Source organism: Peromyscus maniculatus, chromosome 21 (genome assembly GCF_049852395.1).
Source record: "Peromyscus maniculatus bairdii isolate BWxNUB_F1_BW_parent chromosome 21, HU_Pman_BW_mat_3.1, whole genome shotgun sequence".
Lineage (NCBI taxonomy): Eukaryota > Metazoa > Chordata > Mammalia > Rodentia > Cricetidae > Peromyscus > Peromyscus maniculatus.
The window spans coordinates 45,343,028-45,365,028 of NC_134872.1; the positions used below are offsets into that span (position 1 = coordinate 45,343,028).

At 44.5% G+C, this 22,001-nt stretch overlaps 1 protein-coding gene across 3 annotated transcripts in view; it reads right to left on the reverse strand.

Moving 5' to 3' along the window:
• Positions 1–22,001, reverse strand: part of Kif6 (kinesin family member 6) — a 323,542-nt gene that overhangs the window by 292,549 nt on the left and 8,992 nt on the right. For 2 of the 3 annotated variants that reach the window (XM_042265864.2, XM_076557588.1), the window contains exon 3: positions 18,414–18,488. The exons of the other annotated variant lie outside the window; for it this stretch is intronic. In XM_042265864.2, coding sequence (XP_042121798.2) covers positions 18,414–18,488 — 75 coding nt within the window. The remainder of the gene's footprint in view (positions 1–18,413; positions 18,489–22,001) is intronic. 3 annotated transcript variants of the gene reach the window in all.

A 22,001-nucleotide genomic window follows, 5' to 3' on the forward strand; every position in this document is an offset into this window, starting at 1 on the left:
AATAAATGAAAAGGCTTAATAACCAAGCCAAGCTAAATGCTTCCAAAGTCACTTTTTAATCACTCCACAAAGCATCTGTTCATGCACACCGAATTCTACTTCTCCAGTCCCCCTGCCTCCTCCCCGATTCTTAGAAGGGCAAAAGGCATTCTCAAGGGCTTCTTTCTCTTTGAATACAGATGTTCACAGAGTACACACAAGTGCATGTACCCAGCCAGGATGGGCAGGCTCTCCCTGGATGACGTCATCTGACCTCCCCTAAGCTTCCACATCACCCATCTTGAGGTGTCAATCACTGCCCCTCGCACAGGTCTGGCCTCGGTCTGTTTACCCTGGAAGTTGTTCCTTCCTTTGTGTCTGGCTACTTAAGAACAATAGACTCTAGGGTGTCTTCATAGTTTAGCCAATCTCTGACCCCATGGTACTCTTTTTTCCTCCCTCAAATAAGATGTTGGGAGACACAGTTCCCAGGAGAGAGAGAGTGCCTCATCCTTGGGAGGTGTAGGAGGTGCTGGTGCAGCCCAGTCAAGGCCAAGGTTCGCAGGCACGGGCTAGGCTGGCTCTGGGTACCTGGACCTTAGCATGCTCAGACTATGTGCCAGGGTGGTGAGCTCATGCTGTTTACCTCCCTGAGCAGGCTAGGCAGGAGTGGGGAATACTTGCTCTTCTGGGGGTCGCTGGGAGAGGGTCCTTTGTGGGAAAACCTATCCACAACCTCTACTGACATGGGCCAACAAGTTGTCACTCACTGAAGACCTTTGAGGAGACAACAGGACTCTGCCTCACTCCATGCCCACGTCTCACAGCTTCACAAGTCTTCTGAGACAGAGAAAGCAGAAGCCCCAGCCCCAGAGAGTTGTCAAGAAGACTAGCGTCGTCTCTACAGTAATCATTTGATAGTATGCTTACCCCCACTCAGAACGTCATCTGGGATTGCAGCACTTAAGATAAGTACCTGGGAAATGGCTTCCTCTCAGACCCCATCTGTGCTCTCTTTAGGGAAATGTCTTCCCTAGAAATAGTACGTCAATATTTAGCAGCTGATTGAACAATCCTGTCTTACTGTCTGCCTCTGGCCGTCCCCAAACTAACCACATGAGGGCGCTGTGGTTGCCACCGAGATCAAACATGAAGTTCACATCTTGTCAGGCGGTTTGGGGAAAGTGCCAACTGAAATTACGAGCGTGTTTTAATCTACGAAGTCGCTAATTGGATTTTCCATTCCATGTGGGTTGTGTGTCTGTCACACACACAGCCTCATGTTAATTGCTGTGGGACATCAACACATAAAGACAAGAGCACAAGGCACAGGTAAAACGTCGAGAAAGCATGAGGGAAAGAAGATCCCTGCATGTTCGTGTAGGAAATGTGCTCACAGCAGGATATATAGAGGGCTTACATGCTAAGTACTCAGTGGACACTATTTACAACGTACCCCACACACCTGAAAAGCATATGCAGTGTAGCAACAAAAAACAAGAGAGATCCTGCCTCAAAGCAAAACAGGAGGGAAGCAGTGACTCCTGGCCTGTGCACATACTCCATGGCATACATAGGTCAACACACACACACACACACACACACACACACACACACACACACACACACACACACACACGAGCATGAGGAAGATAACTGATTTAAAAGTCTACCCAAGTTTTAAATCATAATTTGGAAAGAACAGAACTAATGCTGACATTGGGGTAAAGGAAAACACACAGGAGTTTATCTTCTTGCCAGATGGAAAAGGTAAGGGAAAGAACTGGGCACGGAACAGGCAGTGAGCATGGGGACAGCCTGGGGAAGTGGGGAATGTGTCAAATGAAAAGCGACAGGACTTCCCAACCGATAGATGTTAGCTGGCATTCCAAAAGCAAAAAGCAGAAGCCGAGTAAATCTGCAGCCTGGACACAAAGCTAGTGCCTATCCAAGTTAAGCTCTTCTATTAAACCTGCTACACCATTAGTTTGCATAATACATGCTCAAAGACCCCGGTAGAGAAAAAGGAGATGGCATCTTGGAGCAGGCTGGAAACCCCGATGAGATGGTCAACACAAAGGGACCAGGCCAGAAAGTCTCAGACTGACACCAGACTTCTGTACTGTACTGCCTTGAGGGGAACGGGGAGTTTGGAGAAGAAAGACGGAATTCTGACGAATGATGAAATCACGGGTAAAACTGTTAGAACAAGAAGACATGTAGTGACCTGAAGTCCAATCTTCCTGCACTCTGTCGTGTACTCTGAACTTTTAGGAATGCAAAATACCAGGAATTTATTAAGGATTAATGACTGACACAGAAAAGCGATATGGAAATTAGCCCTGTATGAACTCTACCCACTGCTGAGCTATAGAAAGCCAGGTGTTGTGTCTAACTTAGCAAGAAAAGAACCAGGGTGAAAGTCCTGAGCTCCTGCAGCTCAAGGAGAAGCCGCCCCTAGTAGATGCAGGGAAGAGAGTGCCATGAGGCTGCCTTCTGGCTAGCCTGAGCATCTCCTCTACTGAGACACAAGAAGCACGAAGGAGGGAGCTGTGGCTCCTTCTCCTTTACCTCTCTCCGCTGTGGCTCACACAGAACTCAGGACACGTACTTTCTTCTGAAGAAATGCTGGCTGGACCTCAATTGGACTGAGCTTAGCGAGTTCACCAAAAGTAAACACTGGGGATAGAACGTTGAGATGCCCTGAAACCAACAGTGATGCAGGACGCACTGGAGATGCTTTCAAAGACTTCTGACCAATGCCCACTGACAGAGCTGTAGTGGCAGGCCCCGGGGCTGCAGACACGCACAGCTCCTGATCGGTATTTTTACCAAGCAATTACGGAAGACCCAGGGAATACGCACATCACATTCACAGACAACTCCAAGCTAGGAGGTAAAACTAATAAGCTAGGTAAACTGAACTGGGATGTTTTTAAAGCTTTAAGAAGAGACTAGATTCAACAACAAGATGAAACGGAGATCAATACAAAGTCCTACAGCTCAATAACAACAAACTAACTGCTCTGGTTCAGAGCAGGAAAGCACAGCAGAACCCAGTTCTTCCACCATGGCAGCTCAGAAAGCCTGTGAGCACTCCGCAGATCCATTTACGAATTCCGCACAAAGTTTAATTGAGGTTTCCTCACCTGCATAATTAAATTTGCAGGAAAGTAAGGAAACAATCCAAAATGAAGAGATAAATAAAAAAATCAGTCTACACTGAGGCCACTTTGAGTGGACAGCACAAGAAAATCCTTCCAAGCCAAGTCAGAAGGCTCAGTGCCTTGAGACCAAAGCAGGCCTCTTAAAAGCTCAAGGTACGAGATCATGTGACCAAGTCTTCAAGAGGCTGAGAAGCGATGACAAACAAAGTTTCCCAGGCCAGCTAACATGGACAGCAGGGAGGGCAACACAGAGAACTCTTCATGGACCCGCCTGGAAGGGCCAGCAGGGGATGATTTCAAAGAACTCCAAACCCGGAGGAGCAAAGGAGGCACCAGGGTAAACCCAGGAAAACCCAAACCGGAAAACCCAAACATGCTCTAATTTGTTTTCTCATTTTGTATTTTGAGACAGGATCTTGCTATGTAGCTCAGGCTGGCTTGAAAGACTCAGTCCTCTTGTGGTACTCTCAAGTACCACACCCATGAACTGACTTTCTGTAATAATAACAATTACTATATTGAATCAATCAAAAAGACATAATTAAAATGTTTAACAATATGATAAAATGGAGATTAAAGTTAATCATTGATCAGAAAATCAGATTCATCATCTTCATACTCTACAAAGTTAAATATGCACATAAACTTTATATCACCTTATTATTCCACTTGCCTGTTTGCTTACTTAGTGATAGGGTCTCATTGTGTATCTCCAGTTGACTTGGAACTTGCCATGTAGCCCAGGCTTGACCTCAACCTTGAGATTCACCTGCTTCAGCCTCCTGAGTGTTGGGATTACAGGCATACACCCCACGCCCAGCTTAAGTTTTTAAAAATGGCCACTAAAGTAAAAGCTAAATAAAAATATAAAGTACAAAATTTCCAATTAACCAATAAGAAAAATGGGGCCAGCAAACCAGATGGTAAACACAGGACAAGGAAACAGAGTCGAATGGATGTAATATAACAGATGGGATTGAAGATGTTGACCGGCACTGGATGGACTTAAACTTGGACTCAAAAGTGAAAACAATCCAGACATCACTTATAAAGAGGCGCAACTAAAGCCTATGACTGTGAGAGCTGAGTTTTAAATAAAATAAAAAGATGAAAACAAATTTTATATTTCCCTGTGAGCATATCTTTTTTTTTTTTTTTTTTTGGTTCTTTGAGACAGGGTTTCTCTGTGTAGCTTTGCGCCTGTCCTGGAACTCGCTTTGGAGACCAGGCTGGCCTCGAACTCACAGAGATCTGCCTGGCTCTGCCTCCCGAGTGCTGGGATTAAAGGCGTGCGCCACCACCGCCCGGCCCCTGTGAGCATATCAATGTATTTGATTACTTGATGCTGGCTCGGCTCCTTTAGTGCTGTTCTAGAATATTCTGTGTTATATGCTTTAGATGTGAGCTCTGTATAAGAGATGGCAGATCTGTACTTGTTTTAAAAATAGAATTTAAGAAACAAGATTATTAGCAATAAATTGATCACTGTTTAGGATAAAAGAAAAAAAATCTCAGGAAGATGAGAGAATTCTAAACTAATAACAGTCTCCAAATCCATAAAGCATAAGCTGATAGATTCACACGAGGACAGGGGTACAGTGTTTGAGAATATCTCCATTGGTTCTTGATGGACCAAACAGAAAGCAATTTGTGTTGATGGACATAGCAAATTTGGACCACGGGGCAAGACGAAGGGCAAGTATGGAAGCCTGCTGGAAGTCACTCAGCTTTTAAAACCTTTAAATAACTTCAAATTGATCTTTTGGATAGCACATTAGGGGTGGTGTGGTCAAATGGCCTTGGAGACCTCAACTGAGGCTAAGATGGATTAGTTTTCAAAACTGGGTAAAGCTCTAAGATGAGTGTTGGCTTGAGGTATAAACCTCGACACTTCCCCTGGGTTCCACTTTGGGTTTGGTATGGGGTGGGGATCACCAAGCTAACCCTGAAAAGAAGTTTGTGGGTGGGGCCCAAGGGGCACCTAAGAAAACCAACCAACAATTTTGTACCAACTCTCCTCAGCCCAAACCACAGAATTTCACTCAGCAACAAAGATCCATCTTAGACCCACACACAGCAACCTGAGCTAACTGTCTCCAATCCTCAGATGCCAACTGTACCAATCTTCAGATGACCACTATCTCCAACTCTCAGATACCCACTGTCCCAGCCCTCAGATGCCAACCATCTCCAACCCTCAGATGCCAACTGTCCCAACCCTCAGATGTGCCTGCGCACTGCTAGGCTTGAGAGATAAGCAAAGGGGCAGCTTTGAAGAGAGTTAACTTGAAACTCTTCTGGAGACTTTACAATAGAACACTGTGGCGTCTACCACAGAATAAAATTACTGAAAAAATAAATCATACAAGGCCTCAGTCCTTTCTGCCAGACATTCATCATGGGGGACAAAAGGGGAATTTGTATGTGTCTGATGTTCTACAAACAAACGACAGCAGCCTCCTAAACAGGAAAACAAACAAGCGAACGTGTCCTGTAGTAATATAATGGGCCAAATTTACAGCTAACGTCTTTGTGAAGACACACTTGGCCCAAACATTAGCTTGCATATCCAATTATATGTCCACACACAAAAACAAACACAAAGGAGCCTCTTTTAATACGGTACACATAGTACCTACTTGTGTGGAAAGCCGTGCTGTGTGTACCGATGCCTAAGTTTACATTCTCAAATGTGAGGTACCTCAGTGTGCCTTTCTAGAGAATTCTGTTTATGGCTCAGCACTGCAAGGGGGCATGAAGGATACTTATTCTACCACCAGGGGTGAGACACCTTTAATGGCAATGGTGGGGAGAGAGCAAGCTCACAGCAGAGACACCATGCAAAGGGCTTTTAGAGACTGGCACCGAGGGCTGGGGCACAAGGATGCCGGTGTTGGTGAAGCTGAGCGGACAGTCAGTGCAGATACAACATGGCAGCATCGCTCTGTGTAGAAGCTGTACGGTGACTTTTCTTCTTGTTGTGGCCAAATTCCTGATGGTAGGTAATTTAAAGTGGAAGGGCTTAGTTTGGCTCATCATTTGAGGGGATACAATCAATCACGACTTCGTGGCAAGAAAATCATGACTGCCGAGTGTGAGCCACATCATGTTACCTCCACATCTAGGAGGCAGACCACAGGGAACGTTGGGGCTCGGCTTGCGTTCTTCTTTTTCCAAATGTTATTCAGCCCTAGACCCCAGTCAGTGGGGTGGTGCTGCTTCCATTCTGGTGGCTCTTTTCTTCTCAGCTGAAAGTCTTAGGAAACACAGTGGAGGGTTGGAGAGATGGCCCGGTGGTTAAGAATGCATGCTGATCTTCCAGAGGAAGGTGGCTCACAACTGCCTGAAATTCCAGCTCCAGGGGATCTGACACCTCTAAGCTCTGCTGGTGCACACTAGCCTTGGGGGTCCACATGTGCGCGCGCGTGCGCGTGCGCGCGCGCACACACACACACACACACACACACACACACACACACACACGACGGAACCAAATATTTTTTTTTTAAAAAAAGGTACAGTCATCAGTGTGCTCCTAGGTGATTCTGCATCTAGTCAAGCTGACAAGATTAACCTGATACCCAAATGCACCACTTTTAAATCATATCATTCGAACCTGGGTCTGCAAAGCCTCACGAATTTGAGACTGAGAAAGCTCCTACAGAACTGTAAGAACCAGTGATGATGTGGAAAGAAGAAAACTGCACATGCCCTATACCTGGGAAGGCAAGCCGAGGCCTCGGGAAATCAACACTGGGCACAGGAGACTCGGGCTACTGTGGAGGGGAGCAGGCAGGCATGGCGGGGCAGGAGACGGCACTGAACTGACTGGGTGTATTTACTCAAGGAAACCGAGGGGAAGGGAAAGGAGCATAGCAGGTTCTAGACTCTCGGAGTCCAGAGAAATATGAGATGCAATCAAGAGTGAGGAGGTGAGCAAGCTGCAGAGATGTGGGGAGATGGTGTGGATACCCATTGGAGGCCCCCGTGAGCAGGATCGTTGCTCCAAACTCAGCAGGCAGCGAGCTGACAGAGAGGACCTTGCTTCAGCAGGGAAGAGTTTTCCTGGGTGCTGGGCTGGGTGGAAGTAGAGGGATTGTTGCTGCTTCTTGACCATGGCGCAGGCCCCACGTGGGGCTGCTGTAGATGGAGCTGAGGGTAGCTCCGGCGATTGAATGGTTCTGGCTCCGTCAGCATTCCAGGCATCTAGAGGAATTCGTACTTTCTTCCTCTGTTTGAACAATCACTGTGCTGACTTCAACTCAAAGACACTCAAGTTTATAATGAACACAATGCAGCCATCTACCGCATGAATCTATTTTTATCTTAACTCATTTTTAAGGACTAGATTTTTTTAAAAACTGTGTCCTTTTATAATGAGGGCCGGATTTATAAAATATCTCTGGACTTAAACATCCTTTCTTATTTGGATGGAAGATAAAAGAGCTTTTTCATGAAAGTAAACAAAATGGCTCAACATGACATCTTATTCTTAAATCTTTGCCAGGACAATGGAATAAATCATATTTTGTAAGGGGCTGAGCTTGATAGATCTGTCCATATCTCAAATTACACAAAATGGTAATGCTTCTTAAACAAAAGATACCAACCACTACATTTTTTTAGTTTTCCAGGAGGGTTACCCTGTGAAGTAGACACAACCAGAATTTGTCCTTTTGTTTGAGCAACCCTTTAAAAATGAACATAACAATATTAACAATATTTTCTCTTTATAGAAAAAATGTGATGGGAAAGATGTTAATTATGCAAGCCACGTGAGAAAGCCAAGAGCTTTTAATAGGCAGCTTATCCCGTGGTCCTCAAACAGCTTGTCCAGAAGAAATCTTAAGCGCAACAGCCAGGCGCAGGTCAAGGGGAGAAACGTGGTGTTTTGAAGCCCAGGTTTGTGTTTCTGGTCAAGTGTTCTCTCTGGTTTGGCTGTTTTAGCTGCAGCAGTGTCAAAAAGGATTCCAGGCAGGAAGTGTGGATGGGAGAAGAACTTCAGCTTTCCCCATCACCTAGGTGCCTACGGTAGGAAACATGATGGGAATCAAATCCGTCACAAACAGGACCTCGCTCCAGAACAGCCTCCCAAATGATAAACAGTCTCAGTCGTAAGTGCTATGGCTTGTTTTGGTTTTGTTTTTGTTTTTTTGAGACAAGGTTTCTGTGTATAGCCCAGGCTGTCCTGGAACTTGCTCTGTGGACTAGGCTGGCCTCAAACTCAGAGATCCTCCTGTTTCTGCCTCTTGAGTGCTGAGATTAAAGGCATGAACCACAACTACCCAGCTTACATGTGCTCTTTTTAACAGGGCACAAAGTCATAGACCTTCTTTGGGGTCTGGAATTTAACTGCATGTTAAAAGCAGTGTAGAACAAAGGCCCATATGGTTTTCAGCTCTAAGTCTGTGGCACTATAATGATCCAAAAGTCCCAAAGGGACCAGAATTGGGTTGTGTCTTTATTGGCAGCTAAAAAACAGGAAGACATGAAGGCAGGCTTCTTAAAGTGTTACCTTGAAAAAGGTGTCAAGTGCCAGGTAAGCCATCAGGGAGCAGTCTACACAGCATAGTGTGGCAGCCATGGGTCCTTGGAGTCAAGGTTCAATAACACTCTGCAGATGCAGTCAATAGCAGGGTCATAGTAAAAGACCACATGCACAGGAAATGTGACAGACCGTACTCCAAACAAACATGGTGGATGATGGCAGCTGCAGCAGGGCAGAGCAGAAAGACAGAGCCCAGCAAGAAGTGAGGAGCAGGAGGGGGTGAGGACCTGTGCAGGGACACAGGAACTAACCTGCCAGGAAAAGTGAATCCTAACTCCTAAGGCTGGACTCTCCAGACCAGATGAGCTGGCTGAAGTATTGGAGGGTTCAGAGAATACGCACAGCAAAGAACTGGTCTCTAGGATGGTGTGAGTAACTTCTGATTCCCTAAGATCAAAGAGCATCACTCTGTTTCCTGGACAACGTAAGGAATGAATGCCCTTTTGAAGTCTATACATGAATGCAGTAGGTGGAGAAGAAGTTGGCTGATCGGTTCTTACCTGTCATCAATGGGAATCATTTTGATATATCCTTTCAAGTGACTATTTTTCTAAACAGCAGCGCAGTGGCTTTCCCATTCATCATACTGTGTTGGTCCAAAGAAGTCAGCCTCGCTGAGGTGGGATTCTGGTCTTAGAGAAGAGAAAGTATTACAGGAGCCAACAGTGGCCATTCCTAAGAAGCTGCTGGGGCACTTTGCCTCCGAGCCAAGCCCATGGAAGAAGTGTGGTCAGGTAAGCTCTGAGACGCATGCGCAATCTGCAGGCTTCTGTCACAGACTCGAAGAAGGGTGAGGAAGAAGGGAAGGATATTCTACAGAGTCTGGCTTCCCAGTCCCTGTGAATAAGCACACCCAATTCTCAGTCATATTCCCCGTGGGAGGTTTGTATGGTTAGGACAATTCTAATTTTTTAATTAGGCACACTTTGTAAGGTAGCATCTACTAATACAATGATCGGAACAAAGGTTCTGCCGTGTAACTTGTAAGCCAATGATTACATGAGTCATGATGACATGACTTAGAATAGCTTCTCAAATGAATTTATTTTTGAGACTATCATATATGCATGTAATGAAATATCATCTCTAATCCCAAGACCTCTGCAAAAACAAATTAAAAAACTGGAAGAGAACCAAAATCGGGGTTTATAATTAGTGAAATAAAAACAAGAAAAATCAATAAAAACCCACGCAAGACAAAAACACAAAAGAATTGATGAAATGGTCGGTTCTTTGAAAAGATAAATAAGACTGACAAATTCTTAGCCAAATTAACCAAGAGAAAGAGAAGACCCAGGTTATTAAAATTAGAAATGAAAAGAGAGCTATTGCAGCAAATACCAATGAAATTGAAAAAACCATAAGGACATAAGGACATAACCCTGAGCCAACTCCAAGGAGTGTCTGGCATGATTCACACTGAGGGCGTGTGTGCTCCGAAAACAAGGTAATGCTCACGCAAAGCGATGCAGCAGGCTGCGGAGGAACAGGCAAAGGGCGTCCTGGGGTGAGGGCTGCCGCTGCACCCTGTGCAAGGGAAAACGACGCAACCAGTACAAAAGGGACAGCAGGGCAGAGAAGAGAGGGACCGAAGAGCCGAGAAAGTGCACGGTGAGGGGAGAGCCTCCAGAACAGCGACTGATCCGAGCTTCTCAAACGTTTCCACTCCTGTTTCCTTTTGACCCGTGCAGTTTGTACAGCCTCGGGTTATAGAGATAACACGAACTGGAACCAAGGGGTTTTTACAAAGAGAAGAGAAACTGAAGTTGGGTAGGTTGGAGTTGAGGGTGGAGAGGGGGGTTCTGGGAGGAGCTGGGGAGAGGGAGCAAATATGATCACAACACACTGCATGAAATTCTCAAAGAATTAACAAAATACTGGGGGGGGGAACTGTATCAGAGTATACTACACGATAAGTTCTATCTTCAATAATAGAAAGAAATCAGAGAATTAACAAAAACACTGTTTTAAGTTAATAAAAAAGTATAAAATGAAGCATTTACTGATAACTCATTTAATTTATTACTACTATTATGTTCATGATTTATGAGTGTGAGTATGAGTATGTGTGTGCATGTGTGTGTGTGTGTGTGTGTGTGTGTGTGTGTGTGTGTGTGTGTGTATGTGTGTGTGGCCTGAGTATGAAAATTAGAAGAAAGCTTCGCGGAGTCACATCAATTCCCTCTTTGCATACATGGATTTAGGGTCAATGCTGGCTAGCAGCTTTGCTTGGTAAGCGCCTTTACATGCTGAGCCTCCTCAACAGTCTCCACAAATTAAATTAAGAACAATTATTTGGCATAATACAATTTTGCTATTTATTAAAGGCAAAATCATATTTGCATACAAATGAAAGGATGCCCTTGTGTAATTGTATATAATGATTATCTCTTGGTTGGGTATTTGGCACTTCAAGATAGAGATCTTCAGTGGCTTTCGGAGTTTTCAGTACATTGATTGACTTTAGAACTATCAATGCTGAGAATACCACTCTGCATAAATATGCAGTTCAAAATGGCAGATGTATGTTTAGAGGCATTCTGGAAATTGTGGGAAATTTGGTCCTAATCGCTAGCTAAAATTCATTTAATGACTTATTTTTATGAAATTCAAATCTAATTCAATAGCACACAAATGCTCACTTCTTCCATGCTGAAGAATGAGAACTGGGAAAGGTTTAAAGACTTTATTTTCAGTAATGAAAATACTATGTTTTTATAAGAGCAGAAAGCTTTGTATACTCAGTTAAAATACTACAGTTATAACCTACAATAGTCTCTGATCTCAGCATTTGCTGGCAATGAATGGCCTCGAGGCATACACGGTGTAGAGAGATCGTGCTGTGTGTTCAGACCAAAGGCTGCACAGCAGTTATCTGATGCAGCACATATGGCTGCAGTGAAGTCCTGGGATGTAACACTGGTGGCTGCAGTGAAGTCCTGAAATGTAACACAGGCCAACACTGCCAGAAAAACACATCGGAATCACTAAACAACGGATTTTCAATTAACTAACTAATTTTTGGTTGTGGTGCACTCAGAGATCTTTTCCTGTTGCCAATTTCCCCCTAACTCTCAGAGTCGGTTACATGACCTTGCATGAGGTCTCCACCCAAACTTAAGAAGTTCTGGGCTGAATGTTGAGGAAGAGGGTAAGGACGCAAGCTAACTTCAAAGCGACAAGCATAAATACTGTTTTCCTGGGACAGGGATGGATGGACAGGGAGATGAAGACTCCGTCGGGCTGGGAAACCAAGAGGAGGACAGATGGAAGAAGCTGCAGGTAAAGGGAGATGCAGCCTTGGAACAAAGACACTATCTGCACAGTTCAGCCCAGCGATGCAGATTTGAATGTTAACAACAAAATGCATAGAGACAAGATCTCAGGGCAAGAGTGGAGAGTAGAGATGTCAGAAAAAAAAATGCAGGGTGGCCATTTAAATTTGCATCTCAGATACAAACTGAATAATTTTTAGTATTTACATGCAATTCACATTTAATTGGCCCTCCAATGCTACTGCTTATTAATTCTTACAATACCAGTTGGACTTGAAACAGGACAGGAAGTTTTAGAAGAGGTAAACAGCACCAAAGGCAGAAGCTGCCTCAGTAAATGTAGGTAAGAGCCATTTAGACAGAGGAGGAAGGGCGAGCGGGGGAGGGACAGACACATGATGGACAGAAGATGATGGACAGAAGAGGAAGGTGAGCAGGAGGTGGAGGTCGGGGGAGGGGGATGACAGATGCATGGTTGGACGGCAGAGGGTGAGGGGCTTTCTGATCCGATGCCTTCCAAATGAAGTCAATGACAGAGACTGTCAGTGTGGGATGCAACTGAGAGGTCTCAGAGCGAGTGGGTATGGGGACCTTCAGGCCACTGGCAGATAACACTCGATGCGAGGAGTTTAAAGGTCCGTAGCTACTTCCAACCTTAGTGTAATGGCTAATGTCAACTGTCAGCTTGACAAAGTCATATTCGCTGGGGAGATGAGGCTCTGACCTTCTCTGTTCCCCACCTGTCAATCTGAAGCCCAGGTGTAACTGCCCAGATGTCCCTCCTCCTGCTGTCATTCACCTATCCTTATTATTATTGCCGTTATCAATCGTTGGGCTTTTTGAGACAGGACCTCCATTGACCAGGGTGACCTAGAATTATGCAACCCAGGTTGGGGTTGAACTTGAGGCAGTCCTCCTGCCTCAGTCACATGTACACTGAAATTCCAACCTTGAGCCACTACCCTGACTCTTTTAATTATTTTTAAAGTTACTAATCGAATTTTTGACATCAAATCCATATTTAAATTTGGCTAAGCAATTTATGCAACTCATTGTTCTGGTGACTTCCTTGGAAATCCAGATTTGGTTGTTCTGATATTAACGTCCACTTTTCCAGACACAGGGACAATGTGACAGCTTCAGTACGATCTCCTCTGCTAAGGAATCATGGCTGGAGGGCTGGGGGAAAGCTCGGTGAGCAAAGCACCCACCACACAAGCGTGGTGACCTAAGTTAGGATCCACAGCATCCATGTACACAGCCAGGTGTGTGGGAGTGCGCCTGCAATCCTAGAGTTGGGTAGAGTTGAGGCAGGAGGATACCTGGGTCTAGCCAGCAGGTTAGTTTTGGGTTCAGTGAGAGACTCAAAAAGTGACCTGGAGAGTAAGAAGATGACACCAGATTTCACTCTCTAACACCACACTCATGTGTACCCTCACATATAAGTGCACATACACACAAGTGCATTACACCATACCTCCACATACAAACATACATATACATGCACACACATTTCACAAACACATATACACACACATACACAAATACATACATACATACATAAACAAATGCAAGTCTGTATATTTAAAGTACATAACAGTGTGTGTGTGTGTGTGTGTGTGTGTGTGTGTGTGTGTGTGTGTTGCTAGGAACTGAATTTAGGGCCTCATATATGATAGCCAAGTGTTCTCCCATGGAACTATATCCCCAGCCCACAGTTCAGTTTTTGTTGTTGTTGTTTGTTTTGTTTTTTGTATATAGAACATTTTTTTTCCTAGCTAAAATAATGATCTCATTTCTGTCTTAAGGTAAAGAAAACTTAGGTGATGATAAAGTAATAGCAAGTTATATCAGAGAAAAAAGAAATGCTGATTTCTGAATTCTACTGTTTGGGAGTGAACACAAGTTAGTGTCTCTGTGTGTGAATCTTTAAAGAGCCATGGATAAAGGATGCTTCATTATAAATGAAAATAAACCTAACATAACCAGCTAGGGGCCCAAAGTTGGAAAAGTGACATCACTCCAGCAAAAACACACCGTACTTGTTAACACTAAGATGGAGGCAAAATGGGGCCTCAGAAGAGATAAATGTCCTTTGTAAATAAATATTTATTTTTAATTGTGTGTATGCATGTGCATCTGTGTATGTGCATATGAGTGCAATGCCCAAAGAGGCCAGAAGAGGGCACAGGATTCCCCCAGCAGGAATCAGAAGCAGCTGTGAGGTGCCGGGTGGATGCTGAGAAGTGAATTTTGGTCCTCTACGAGAACAGCAAGTGCTCTTAACCACTGAGCCATCTCTGCAGCCTAGAAATCAATATTCTTAACAAGTATGTATGAATCAAGCAACTGGGAGGTCTGTTTAAGCTGTTTTCATTTTTACAACCAAGTTTTCAGCATTCTGAAAGTCCTTCATGGCTCAAAACATGCAACAATAACCAAACATCTTGAGGGGCGCATGGCGAGTGCATGGCTCCTCAATGGGAATTTCTGTTATTTAAAATAAATAAGACACAAACGCATTAGCTGTGAACATGTTAAAGAATCAAGAATGTGATTTGCCTTTTGTTGCTGTTGTGTGTACATTTTGGGCTGGACTAGAAACTGTGTGTTTACCTAGCAACTCAGACGTCACTAATTCCACAGATACCTGCTGGATACCCACTGAGGTGCCTGTGACAGGCGTCTGCAGATCCCCAGGGAGCAGACAGAAGAGCGACAGACAGGGAACACAGACACAATGCACAAGGAAAAGACACTTCAGGGGACAAGTGCGGCGGCTGAAATGGACACCAGGGTGGGGAGGCATCAGGGACACCATGGCCTTGAGGGAGGGCATGCGGATTTTACAAGGGTGGCCAGGGTGTGCCGTCTTAGGAAGGCAACACACCAACAGAGACTTGTTAATTTTTTTTGTAAGATTTTACTGTTTTTTTTTAATTATCTACATATGTGTATGTCTCTCAACCTGAAAGATCACATTGGCCTTCAAGTAGTGAACTCCTGCTTCAGCCTCCCAAGAGCTAGGATTATAGTCCAGGCCTGACACATCATGAGCACTTTGTTAGTAGTTACTGCATGGTGCCTGGTGCACCATTAATCCTGCGCTCAGGAGACAGAGGCAGGCAGATGTTTGAGTTTGAGACCAGCCCGATCCACAGAGAGGGTGCCAGGACAGCCAGGGCTACATAGTGAGACTCTGTCTTAAAATGAACTATTAATTAATCAACTAATTAATTAATTTCACTGAATGAATGATGACTAAAGTTTAATTTATATGGTTTAATTCTTTTCTTCTGACAGTATTTATACATTTTAGGGGCAAATAAAAGAACTAACATTTGAGTGCACAGAACTGTGACTGAGTGTGAGTGAGCTATGCGGCTGTCACAGACTGTGCACACTTGGATCACAGGAAGGAAAATCCAGGAAATGGGAAGCTACAGGAAATTTGCTTCCCCACCCCCATACAGACTGTCCCAGATAAATGAGCATCTTAGTCTACCAGGGGCACAGAGTCGAGTAACGTGGTTGAATGAGGCTGAGAGGGAGGGGGGGATGAGGTTGGACAAAATGGCCTTTCAGTAACATGATAACATCCGTGAGTTTAGCAAGGGTGACAGATGCTAAGTGCGATTAAAGCAACAGGAAGGACAACTCAGGGGAGAGGTGGGTCTGTTCTCGCCTCACATCCACAGCTTCCTAACTGTGAGGTCTAGCAAAAGTCCATCAAATACCCAGCGTCCTGGTTTCTCATCTGAAGTTATCGTATCTGAGACCCCACGAGATTCCTTCATGAGTCGAGTGAGATTCCACAGGACAGAGCTCTGAAGTTGTCAAAGCACTCCATTGCACACATAAATGTAGTCTTACTGTTATCTGACAACCCTAAGCAAATCTGGTTGCTATTTAGTGAGGAATATGCCATAAATTCTGACCTATAACTCAAGGGTGGGGATAAAAGGGAAGCCAAAACTCAGAGGACAGAAATTCTGTCAAGCGAGCTCATGCTCCAGCTGAAGACATTTGGATCTGCGAGTGACAAAGAAGTGGACAGATTCCCTTGTGTCCCCAGCCACACCCAGCTAGTTAACGCGGATCTCAAGTATGGCTGTGCTATGGACAGTCAGTTACAAATCCCAGCACTAGAGCAAGTCTTGCCAGCTGCTGTCCATCACTACCCACCTGTGCAGGAAGGGGTTCCCAGAAGCCGTTGCTTCTGTTGGCCTTCATTATCTATCATTCTTCAGAAGGACAGTAAGATAAACTGTAATTTGACAGAGTCAAAGTGGGGAATAGAGTCAGGAAAGGAGAAGACACAGCTCTCAGGAAACAGAAACACCTTTCCCTCCACGAGTGAAGGAAGCTTCAAAATAAAACAAAGACTAGAGGCTGGAGAGATGGTTCACGGGTCAGGAGCATGTCCTGCTCTTGCTGAGGACTCAGTTTGGTTCCTAGCATCCACACTGTAGCTCACAACCATCCGTACCTCAGTTCCAGGGAGCCCAATGTCCACTTCTGTCCTCTGTGGGTACCTACACACACGTGTGTATTCATACACAAACACATAAATACAACTTTTTAAAATTAAATGCCAGACTAAAACTCTGAAAAATAACCTAATCCAACAATTACTAAAAGGAGTGGATTCCAGCCATGTTTGATGTCTGACTAGGGACAACCTGAATTGAATCCAAACAAAGGTTTCGTGGTTGTGGTTATAGAAGAAATACTTGAAGCTTATTTGGTTGTATTTTCTCAGTGAAGGAAGACTTATGAAATGAAAAGTGTTTGTTTTAGGCAAGATCCATACTGTGGAAATGTGAGGGACAAGAGGAACAGTGGACTCCCACTGTCCACAGAAAGGGACACGAACTGGTAGACTAGAAAGGTGGCTCATTTAGCAGAGATATTTTCCATCTTAGCTGTAAAGACGGATGGCCATGGAACCATTCCAATGGCTCTGGGATCAGAGAGCAACCTTCATTGGCAGTGGCTCCCAGTGAGATTCCCCACAAAGGACGAGTTGTTCGCCAAGGGCCATGACTGTCTAGAGCAGTGGTTCTCAACCTTCCTGATTCTGTGACCCTTTAATACAGTTCCTCATGTTGTGGTGACGCCCAACCATAAAACGATTCCATTGCTACTTCCTAACTGTAACTTTGCTACCATTATGAATTGTAATGTAAATATTTTTGGAGACAGAGGTTTGCCAAAGGGGTTGCCACCCACAGGTTGAGAACGAACCACTGATCAAGACCCAATGAGACTTTGCTAAGACACATCAGTATGTTTGCATCTGATTATCTAGTATCATCGTGCAAATTTCATTCTTCACCAGTCTGGAACTGTCTGGCTATACTGAAACTTATGGCCCTAGAAAGTGAGGACCAAGCTTTGACAGGTCCCTGAGGTAGAACAGATCCAACCATCATTAGGCCTCCTGAATGTCATTTTTAACCTTATTCTTTGTCCATCTAGTCATTTGTTTGAAATACCAAGGGGCCGAGGAAATGACTCTGGGTAAAGTGCTTGCTTGTCACATAAGAACAAAGACCTGGGTTCGGATTCCCAGCACTCCTGTGAAAAGCCAGACACAGCAGTGTATGCTTTCAGCCTGTCACTGTGAAGGGAGCAGTGGTTCCTAGGGGCTCACTGGCCAGCCTTTCTTGATGAAATGGTTAATTCCAGGTTCAGTCAGACACTCTATCTTAAAAAAATAAGGCAGAGAAGCCAATGAGATAGACATCTCCATGTTGACGTCCAGTGACCTCTAGTTTCCACACTCTCAAGCATAGATAAATGCATCCACACAAACACACACACACATGTGAACACACACATATATACCACACAGGCACACATGGAAATTAAATAATAATAGTAATAATAAAAGAAATTTTGAACCAAGGAAAGTACATTGAAATAATAGCTAAAAAACCATCTTAATTTCCAATACCAGTAGCCACACCACCTTGAGCAGTGTCAGCCTATACAATCCTTGGTTTATGGAACCTTTTAAAGGATTTCTTTATGTGTTTGTGTGTATGTAGCTGCATGTTACTATGTACACAGGTGTGTGGTTGCCCTTGGAGGCCAGAAGGAGGGGTTAGATTCCCGGGGCTGGAGTTACAGGAGGTTGTGAGCTGCCAAGTGTGTGCTGGGGACTCAACCCTGGTCTCTGCAAACACAGAAAGTTCTCCTAACCACTGAGCCATTTTTCCAGCCCACACTGGACGGTCTGCATCTCTGGGTTGCTTTGAGGCTCACAATCAAACAGTCCAAACAAACAGCTATTGATATGAATAATTAATGCTATCACCGTTTCACACCCTGAAGCCAGAGTGCATGATGGATACAAGGAAGCAAATTACCACCATTACCCGAGGCCTGAAGACAGATGAAAAGCCATGAGCCCGCTGACCAGAGTCTGGGAAATCCTACCTCTCAGCAACTGGTTTGGCAATGATTTCGAAAATGATCTCTTGCTTTGCGTCTTGGTCAAAAATCCTTTGAAATCTGCAATGTGAAAATGGTAATTATCTCAAAGCTGAGCCTTCAAACACTACTGGATTAATGAATCTTGTTTTCATAAACACGTTTGTAAATGACCCCACGCTGACATCACTGGGCTTAGCTAAGCTAACACAATGTCTTCCCTGTCACCCCTCACACTGTGTCATTGTGCTCTTGCTCACAAATGGTGAGTAAACAATATGGCTTTGACAAGATCTGTACAATTGTCCCCCTCTGAAAGAATCACACCAGCTTTGAACCACATAATAACTGTGTGCTTTTAGCTCTCAAGAAGGACAGCGTAGCAGGCTTTCTCGGACTGCCAGCCCCTTAACCGTGACATGGAGGCTTCTTGTTAGTTATAAATGCTCAGCCTTAGTTTATGCTTGCTTCTAGCTGGCTCTTATAACTTAATTTAACCTGTGTCTCTTCATCTACAGTTTGCCTCGGGTTCTTTTTTTTTACCTTTCCTTCTGTATGTCCTCCTTTCCTGCTTCTTCTGTGTCTGTCTGTCTGGCCCCTGGCGTCTCCCTCTCTTTCTCCCTCCTTCTCTCTCAAGCCTAGATAGTATCTCCTCCTACTTACTCTCTCTGCCTGCCAGCCCCGCCTATCCCTTTACTGTCCAGCTATTGGATGTTCAGCTTTTTATTAGACCAATCAGGTGCCTTAGGTAGGCAAGGTAAAACAGCAACTCATCTTTACATAGTTAAGCAAACGCAGCATAAACAGATGTAACACATCTTTGCCTAGTTGAACAAACATTCCACAACAGGACAGTATCTGTGGCTGGTATCAGAGTCAAACCTCCAGAACGGCACGGGCTGGAAAGAACGGGGCATAAAAGGCCCTTGGGCTTCCGATGTCTGCCTGTGAGGAAAGACTGCAAGTGTGAACTTCATGATCCCTGAATGTATGGTATTTAAACTGCAGTTACTGCACATGCATTAGATGCCTCCTTCTATGACAGTGATGCCAGCTTTGGGGGCTGTTGTCTCATTTTCTTCCCCATGATTCAAAAGTCAGAAAAGACTGATCTGTCCTGCAAAGCCAGGTCTCCATCAGAACGGCAGGGACAGGAGTTCTGGGAGCTGGCAGAGTGGCTGCTCCATCCTTGCAGGATCATTCTTAAGTTTGGTACAGGATCACCAGCACAGCAAGACACTCAGGTGAGACAGTATTCTCCTGTAGAGGGGTGAGGTGCTAACAGCAACCACTGAAACATCTCAAAAGAGGACCTTCCACAGAGCACTGTTCTTATGTTTTCCATGCATTTAAACATCTCCCCCCCACCCCCCGTGTGTGTGTGTGTGGGGGGGGTGCGCGCGCACACTTGTGGAGGTCAACAGACAACCTCGGTGTCTTTCCTCGGGTTTCATCCACCTTTTGTCTTAAAGAGAGGCTCTCACTGGCCTGGAGCTCACTAAGTGGACTCGGCTGGCTGGACACCAAGCCCAGGGGTCTCTGTCCCCCTGGTCTGGGATTATGAGCATGCCATCCCATCTGGCTTTTAAATGTATGTTCTGGGGATTGAACTCAGGTTTTTGTGCTTGCAAAGTGAGCACTTTGCCAATTGAGATCTCTTCCCAGTCACTTAACATTTTTTAAAATAAAATTGGAGAGGATACAGTCTTTAAAGTAAAAACTCTCAAGTGGAATTTCTGAGGGCATCTTAACCAGCTTTTGTGGTGCCTTTGGACCTCTGGCTAACATGCCTGCCCTCACAAGTCGCTGGCCATATTCACCTGAAGTGGCGAGACTGCAGGACACCTAAGACAGTTTTTATTATTGACAAGTTCAGACGAATGCCCAGAGCTAGATTAGAAATACAAAATAGAAAGACGTTTATCACCACAGACCAATATTAACTTCAAAGGACCCCTAGGGCTTATCAACCTTCACTGAGATGAGCAAAAGGTGACTTCTACACTGAGATAGTCTAAGGCAGTGGTTCTCTACCTCCCTTATGCTGAGACCCATTAATCATGCTGTGGTGACCCTCCAACCATAACATAATTCTGTTGCTACTTCATAACTGTAATTTTGCCACTGTTATGAATCATAATGTAAATATGTGTTTTCTGATGGTCTCAGATGAAAGGATCATTCAACCCTATGGGAGTCACAATCCATGGCTGAGAACCACTGGTCTCAGGACTTAGGAGGCAACAGCAGGTATGAGGTGGTAGCATTTACTGTTGGTGTGCCTGGATCACCCCTTCAAACCCTATAGGTAAACCACAGCCTTAGATCTGAATACCAGCATGGCACAGGGGTCCACAGAATACACAGCCAGTGGCCACCATGCATGTGTGTGCTCTAAGGAGCATGGTTGACTGAGCTATGCTGGTGGTGGATTACAGACTTCCAGCAGGGCCTCTGGGAAGCTGCCTACGAACAGGGCTCTCTGGCTTCTCTCACCTGGTCGTTGGTGACCTTGAGACAATAAGACATTCTCTACCCCACTTCCCTGAGTACTAGAAATTATATCTATTACTGTAACAGCAAGAGGTGCCAGGAGCTTTCAAGATGGCACTGAGTCACCCACAGAATATATTCTGAAAAGTTCTTTGTATAAAGTTAATTATGGTCAGCCTACCTACTGACTTATCTATTTCACAAATATGTATCAAGTGCCTCCCACATGCTAAGCCCTCTACCAAGGTAATAATTAGACTGAAATGTAATTTTAAAACAATACTCATAAAGCATATTGAATTCTGGGTAGAGAGATGGCTCAGCCATTAAGGTTAAGAGGTTAAGAGCACCTGCTATTCTTATAGAGGACCCAAGTTCAGTTTCCAGCACCACACAGGGCAGCTTGCAGCCATTTGTAAGGCCAACTCCAGGGGATCCAATAACCTCTTCTAGCCTCCATGGGCACCTGCACACACACACACATGTACATACACACATATACCTAATTAAAACAAATTTAAAAGACCTTTACATCCATTACATAATTTTAAAATGATATCTTCTGGTCTTTAAAAGAATAGTGGGACAAGTAATGATCCAGATATTTCTATTATCTCCCTACTTCAGAACAAAGACTTCAAGATCAAAGTTTATAGTTAACGGGTAATTGTATACTGAGCATCAGTAACACCATCTCCAAACATTTCATTTGACAAAAGAGTCATGCTACAACCTGGAGAAGAACAGAAGAGAATCCTAGAATTCAGAACTGCTGTAAGAAGTTCAGTTAACTCTTATGAAGATGAAGTTGAGGCCATGGGGTAAGAAATGACTCGGGGTCCTCACGCCCATCAACACACCGAGACAGAACATGGGTTCCCGATGACCAAGACGTCCTTTCATTCATTAGGATGCGATGTAGGTTTCGCCTAAAGCCCATCTCAATTGCACAGGCTAACCTTCCTGTCTGAAGCCTTTTTTGAAATCTTCCTCACCCCACAAGACGACAACTCCATCCTTCTAAATGCTCAGTCCCTAGCTCTCCACCATCCTTGATCCCCCGCTTTCTATTTCACCTGTAATGAGTTCACTGGCAGACTG